This window comes from Rutidosis leptorrhynchoides, chromosome 8, assembly GCF_046630445.1.
Source record: "Rutidosis leptorrhynchoides isolate AG116_Rl617_1_P2 chromosome 8, CSIRO_AGI_Rlap_v1, whole genome shotgun sequence".
Classification (NCBI taxonomy): Eukaryota; Viridiplantae; Streptophyta; class Magnoliopsida; order Asterales; family Asteraceae; genus Rutidosis; species Rutidosis leptorrhynchoides.
The window spans coordinates 36,974,542-36,982,786 of NC_092340.1; the positions used below are offsets into that span (position 1 = coordinate 36,974,542).

An 8,245-nucleotide genomic window follows, 5' to 3' on the forward strand; every position below is an offset into this window, starting at 1 on the left:
TACTTGCATTTAATTTCATATGTACATAATACTAACAGCAATAATACTTGCATCTAATTCCGTTTTTTTATTAGATTATGTGAATCAAAAAAGGTATGTAACAAAAGATTACTTGGCACAACTAAAGTTTACATGAACAAAAGATTACTTGGCACAACTAAAATTTACAACACCTTATGGTTTCACATGAACAAATGTATATGTAAGTACTTGTTAGTTCTTTTGGAACCATAAAGTGCACCATACATGCGTAGTTAAAGTATATAGCTTGTATGTGGTACCTTGACATTCGACATTTGCAAACCATCAGGTGCCTCAGTAGTAAGCATTATATCTGAGCAAATTGGGGTCCAAGAACTTTTTGCAATATCTTTGTGCATCATCAAAATATCCTAAGAAGCAGATGACAACTAAAAACACACAAGATATTGAAAATAATACAAATGTCTATGACAAATACAATGTAGATATATTAGTCCACATCAAGCCCGCATATATCTTAAAGTGGTAATACCGCTTCAAATAATAGTAATAGTAAAGTAATAACATAACAATAACAATAACAATACAATATATATTAAGGAACAAATCCAATGATCATACTTTTCAACAGTAATACAAACCTTAAGAAATCCATAATCTAATTGTATGTTAGATTTCTTGATAAGATGTACTCTACATAAGACAAAACAATGCACTTTTACGTTCAATAGGATATAACTTCCCAAATAGCAGATACATACACAGGTATACATACAAAATAACCTATCCTTAAGGAAAATTCTTTAACATCCACATAAAGCACATAATGATTCAGCATAGCTTTATTCGCTCAATGAGACATAACCACAAACACTTGGTGTGCAAACCTATATAAACACATTACATTATTGTAAAATTTCATAATGCAAAGGTACTTACAATTTAGTAACACCACTTAATAAAATGTGAAGCACAGTTCCAAAATCTATATATAGAAATCCAAAAGTTTATCATACCTTTCAAATTGGAAGTTGAAATCTACAACTTAATGCAAAGCAAAGAATCAAGTCATTTGATAAACATCAGCTATTTATCACTTTCTATTTGTATATGAAAGAAACCAAAGAAACTATCTCTATTAGAATTTGAAATAAAATATCATACCAGAAGAAAATCTTGAATAATACAGTAAAAAACATAAAGATAGCCAAGTGTCAATATCTGTAATACAAAATATAATGAAAAGATGAAGTCAAGAAAAGGTAGAATTTTAGTGCATATGGTACCGAACAAATTTGAAGGATACTCTTTCTGAAAAGCATAAACAATTGGTTCATGTGTAGTATACAAACATAGAGTATCAAAAATTTCTTGAACTAAATCGGTAATCAAGCTGGGAGCACAGTTAATTTTCATAACAATGTAAACATGATAACCAAAGTCGAGATTCATAACAGAACCACAGGTTTTGTATAATAACATGTATGCTTAACACAAAATATACACTATGTTGATCATTATGTGAATCTATATATAATTACATCTACAACTCACCTTAGTTGTTTCGTATCAGATAGTTCATACCCTGTGGGATATGACACATTAATCCGATTTCATTTTAAGACCCAAACCTGGAAATTCATGCAAATCCATTGAGGCATTTCATCGAACATTTGATATCCAGTACATATAAATACAAATACAAATACAAATACAAATAAAAATACATAACATTTAGATTTTCACACCACTATAAGAAATAAATAAGAAATAAAGCTAAAATTTAAATGGTGATGGTACCCGTTAGTCTACATCTCTTTTTATAATAATAATCATAACCATCTTGAACAACCTAAATCAATTCAAATCCAAATGCAAAAACAGATGATATTAATCAAATCATTTTCTTAAATACAAAAGAACATGGAATAATAACATAGAAAAAATCACACAATGATTGTGCCACACTAATAACGAAACATACTAAATACGATAAATTCCTTTTACATATTTCAACCTAATTTGACCCACCAAATAATTAAAAAAATGAATAATCACATGATACTAATGAAAAACGATTGAAGAAAACTAAATGGAAAGAAAACTCGTACAGATAGATGCTTACCTTTACCTTTATTAATAAATTAAATAAATAAAACTCAAAGCTCTTAACTAACATAATCAAACAAAAAGCCCTGAGATAATCAAATAAGAAGAAGAGATTCGGGATTAAAACAAAGATACATATAATATAATTGAAGATAAGATTGAAATGTAAAGTCCTAAATACAAATTCTTGGATTTAAACCCTAAAATTCTTCAAATCTAATATTTGTTAAAAAGATAAGGAAGAATAGAAAGAAACCAAAAATCAAAAATGAAAAAAAAAAGAATACCTGTTGAACTTGAAAAAAATCTTGATTGTATACAGGCTTTTTGAATCTGTCACGAATCTGAAAAATGTTTTGAAGGAGGTGATTGATGGTAGAAATTTTTAATTGGGAGAGTGGCGTTATCAAAAGCGTGTTGTAGAGTTCCATGATTAATTATTATTATTATTTCTTAACATTTTTTTTCAAATATTTCTTAGCTTTTTAAATTAGGGATGACATCATCCAGGTTGCTTGAGAAATTTTCTTTTTCTTTTTCATTTATTTTTATGCTTGGTAAATACATTTTAATGACATCACTTAATTAGCAATTTATAAGATACTATATATATATATATATATATATATATATATATATATATATATATATATATATATATATATATATATATATATATATATATATATATATATATATATATTCTCAATATATTTAATTAATATACCAGCTAGAATTTTGCCTGAAGGGGATAGAAACCACCCACCGACCATTTTCCACACACATACGCGTTTTCGGGCGAAAACAAGAATCGCATAGCAGGGTTCCGATCCACCAATCCATACGGGCATTTGGACCAGACCGAATTCTCAAATGTGAAACGGTAAAAACCTCCCTTTAGGACTTCTTAAACAGCATGGTAGACCCCAATAGGGATGGCAATGGATGTTGCATCCTTGGACATCCACCCGATCCGATCCATTTATAATGGATATGGATGATGTAAATGGACGATTAACGGATACGGATATGGATATGGATGACCAAAATATTTCGTGGGTCAGATATGGATGACAATTTACCATCCACGGATATATCCATTATCACCCGAAATACATCTATATATACATATATACGTACTAAAATATATGCATATACATCTGCATATCGATATACATATACATAAAACCTACAAATTCTTGAATTATTAACGAAAATAAGGGTGTGATAGTGACAATTATTAAATCATTACTAACAATATTAAAAATTACATATTTATATTAGTTTAAGCATATATTACCTTATATCATAACGGATTTTGCTCAATTAAATTCACAATCGGCGACAAATTACAATCAAAACATGCGAAACAAATCAAAAACATAAAGATTTAATATTTACATTTATTATAATCTATATTAAATTGATAAAATTGTCGTTAAATTAACATTTCGCTTGATATCCAACGGATATCCATTAACCCGCTTAATCCATCGGATATGGATATGGACGGATGGAATGAAATTAAATTAATATGGATATGGATATGGATGAGCAAAACATAAATGGATATGGATGTGGATATGGCATCATCCGATCCATATCCGATCCATTACCATCCCTAGACCCCAAGGATCAAACCCATGACCTCTACTATTATAATTGATAATCTGAAATTGTTATTGCAATTGATAAACTAAAATTGTAAACTCTAAATTGATTTTTATTAAAGTCTCTACTTCACCTCTATTTAAACTAGAAACAAAGACTAACGGTTATAAATTTATAAAGGCAAGGAGCCTTTAACGAATTATTTTGGAAGCTGATATTATAGAATGGAGCCGTTGGCTAGCTGTAACCTTGGTGTCTTCTCTTTTTATTTTCTAACACTTCCCCTCACGTTGAATAGTGGGATTCCCGATATTCAACTATACAAGAACATTATTAAAGAGTCTTTCGTTCACTGATTTTGTTAAGATGTCTACTAACCGGTCTTCTGATCTCATGAATGGTAGTGAGATAATCTCTGCGTCGAGCTTCTCCTTGATGAAGTGTCCGTCTATTTTAACATGTTTTGTTCGATAATGTTGAACTGGATTTTCTGAAATCTTTATTGATGCTTCGTTGTCGCACATTATTCTACCACTGTCTTCCGGTGGAAATCTGATCTCTGTCAATAGCTTTCGGATCCATACCGCTTCTTATACTCCTTGTGCTATCCTCCTAAACTCGGCTTCGGCACTTGAAAGAGCTACAACATTTTTCTTTTTACTTTTCCATGTAACAAGGTTTCCGCCGACTAAGGTGAAATATCCCGATGTAGATTTTCTATCTCCTTTTTCACATCCCCAACCTGCATCTGTATATATTTGTGTTTTGAGATGACCATTGTTTTTTAATAGAACTCCATGACCAACCTTTCCTATAAGGTGTATGATGATTCTCCAAACAGCTTTCATGTGATGTACTTGTGGTTGATGCATAAATTGACTGACTACTCCCACTGCATATGATACATCTGGACGAATATGAGCGAGATAAATCAGCTTTCCAACGATCTTTTGATATTTTTCTCGATCTGCAAGTTGAGCTCCATCTTCCATAAACAACTTTTAGTTTGGGATCACAGGGGTTTCGGCTGGTTTGCAGTCGATCATTCCTGTTTTAGCAAGTAAATCAAGCACATATTTCTTTTGACATATAAATATACCTTGTTGGGATCGTAAAACTTCAATCCCCAAGAAATATTTTGGTCTTCCCAAATCTTTCATTTCAAATTCATTTGCTAAGTTTGTTTTTAAGTTAAAGAATTTATCTCTGTCATTTCCTTTGATTATCATGTCATCGACAAAAATAATCAAGCAAGTTATCATTTGGTTTCTTTGTTTGAAAAATAAGGTGTGATCTGAATTACTTTGTTGGTAGCCGTATTTTTTCATGGCTAAAGTAAATTTCCCAAACCATGCCCGGGGAGATTGTTTTAACCTGTACAAGGATTTTTTAAGTCGACAAACTTCCCTGTTTTTGATATTTTTCGCAAATCCTGGAGGAGATTCCATATAAACCTCTTCCTTGAGGTCACCATGCAAAAAAGCATTCTTCACGTCAAATTGGTGAGCAGTGACCGAAAAGAGGACTTGAATGGTGTCAATTTGTCCACCGGTGAGAAAGTTTCGAAGTAGTCAATCCCGTATTATGTGTGTGTGTATCCTTGGCAACTAACCGAGCTTTATATCTTTCAATTGTGCCGTCTTGTTTATGTTTTATTATAAATACCCAACGACATCCTACTGGTTTCTTTTCTCTAAGAATAATACATTTTCCTCATGTATCATTTGTCTTTAGAGCTTCCATCTCAACTTCCATTGCATTTTTTGGGTTCTTTGACTTTAAGGCTTGTTCTACTGATGTCGGTATTTTCTCAGAGTATATTACAGAAGTGAATTCTTGGCTTCTTCTGATAAATTTCCTCTAACAACATTTGCCATTGGATATCTTGATCCGAGGGCTTCTTTTTCAGGATCATAGCGTTTTGGTGGAATCCCCCTGTTGGCAATATGTACTCTTCAGTTGATTCACTTTGACTTTCTTGATCTTGAATTGTAATTTGGCGTTTGTCTCGTTGAGTCGATTCATGTCTTGAACTTTCTAGTTCGTCTGAATTTTCTTGATGAATTGATTCCCGACTTGAACTTTTTGATTCGTCTTGTATATCTTGCTGAGTTGATTCCTGACATGAACTTTCTTGTCATAACTCGTCCTTAACCATAAGAACGAGTTAGATAACGTATGATTTCATTGCGAGGTATTGACCTCTATATGCGACATTTTTAAAAGAACAACTGCATTTATTTTACATTACAAACCATAACTCTTATGTTAATACAAGCTTTAGACAATATAAAGATGATTATCGTTTAGCGATAATCTTAGACTTACAAACTTTACATGTGATGATAACAATACGATTTCTAGCATATTTTACATTACAATTCCTCGGATATGCAGTTTTATTTTTGACACAAATATGCATACTCAAGATCTTGCTTAAATTCAACATGTTGCAGCGGAAGCTTTTAGTTATCACCTGAGAATAGACATGTTTAAAACGTCAACATAAAGTTAGTGAGATATAGGTTTAATGCCGGCAGCGATATAAATATATAGACCACAAGATTTCATATATAAACATTTTAATAAAAATATTCTAAATGGTTGAGCACTTGGTAGCCATACTTAACATTTAATCACGTCACATATTCCCTTTATTATGAAATCTTACTACACCGTACCAAGTGTAGTCACGAAACGAAGTACCGTGCAACCGTTGAATACTGGTCGTCCAGTCCGGTTGGGGTTGTCAGGCCCGATAGATCTATCAACAGGATTCGCGTTTACAATACCGCTGTAAATAGTAGTTACCAAGCTACAGGGAAGTATGCCAGTGGTACAACTCAACGTAGAATATATTTTTCAGTTACTTGTGTCCATATCGTAAAACATAAAATACATGTATTCTCATCCCGAAATATTTAGAGTTTAAAAGTGGGACTATATACTCACTTTCGTCTTGAAGATATGTAATTTTGACTTGGTCTCCGATTGATATCACGAACCTATCCATATATAATATATCAATACCTTTTCTTTTTAAACAAACGTCACATATATATACTTATAATACTTTTAATACTTTTAATAATTCCTTAGTCCGTAGTTAGCAGTCCGATGTTAGTAATTCAATTTTAATGGTTCATTTTTAGGTGTTTAATAAACCCCCAATGAAATAAATAAAAACCCCCATCGTATATGTATTGGTTGAGATTAATCTTGACCCACGGTACCGGTGTTGTCAAATGACGTGTTGCGTACATAAAGTACCGGTGTTGTCAAATGACGTGTTGCGTACAATCATGGGATCTTATGATTAATCTTCTCGTATTGTTTACGGGTGATCCTGAACCATATAAAATTAAATTATGAGTACATATATATAAAATATCATGTTATTTTAAAAAGATGTGATTTATTTAATTTTCTCCAATTATTTTCGTAGCTAAACTAGTCTTAGATATCCGATCTCGTTTTGGTCATAGTTTCTTCGTTACAACTCCGTTTTCGTTGATTCAACTTGCCACTTCCTTGGATAGAGTCCCTCTTTAAGACTATGAACTGTAAATACCTTAGTTTGTATTCGAAATCACAGGCCATAGGTCAAACTTTAGTGAAACTTATGAAGTTAATCATTTTCCATCATGTAAACAACCTTAAATGATTATTTTTCTAAAAATACTTATACTTTGAGTTAAATCATGAAATTTTTATGTGTTATCATATTCATAGTAAAAATCATTTTTCCAGAAAATAAACCTCCAATTCAAAGTTTAAGATGGTTTTTAATTATCCAACCCAAAACAGCCCCCGGTTGCACTCCGACGTCGTAAATTCAGTTTTTAAGGTGTTCTTTGAAAAACCAAGTTATACCTTGTTAAATTAGCATATATTTATGATATATTACAGGTCTTGAAGTATTTTAAAAGTTAAGTGAGAAGGATCTATTTAGTTTGCAAACAAGTTTGAAAACATTCAAACTATGTTCTTGTTGTTAAAATTTTATACCACAAAATAAGATAGCTATATATATATGAATCGAATAAGGTTATGAACAAAGTTACTACCTCAAGTTACTTGGACAAGATTGCTGTAAAAGAGAAGTAAAAATCTAGAACCAAAAGAGTGATGGAGTTGGATGAAAGATTGGAAGTAAACTTGTGTTCTTGAAAGGATTCTTGAAGTGTTTTTGTAAGGTTTTTCTTATGGTGTTTAAGTGATGTTTTTTATGGCTAGATCTTCATGGATACTAGCTGAATGGTTATGGAGTTTCTTAAGAGTGTTTTTGGTTAAAGAAATGAGGTAATAAAATTTGAAAATGGAAGATGTATTTAAGGCCATAAAAACATGATTAATGGAAAAACATGGACAAAATTTCATGTTGTATTTTTATGTAATTAGTCATACTAAACATCAAAAGTAGTTACCTTATACATAAGGCATGAACAAGAGAGTTACCTTATACATAAGGCATGAACAAGGGCTGGTTGGTGGTGATTTGATGTGTATATACCAATAGTAAATACGTATAGAAGCTAGGTAT

At 31.5% G+C, this 8,245-nt stretch overlaps 1 protein-coding gene across 1 annotated transcript; it reads right to left on the reverse strand.

Moving 5' to 3' along the window:
* Positions 1-4,292: 4,292 nt before the first annotated feature.
* Positions 4,293-4,694, reverse strand: LOC139863310 (uncharacterized mitochondrial protein AtMg00810-like). The gene has a single exon (XM_071851943.1). The coding sequence runs from the start codon at positions 4,692-4,694 to the stop codon at positions 4,293-4,295; it is 402 nt and encodes a 133-aa protein (XP_071708044.1).
* Between the last annotated feature and the right edge of the window lie 3,551 nt (positions 4,695-8,245).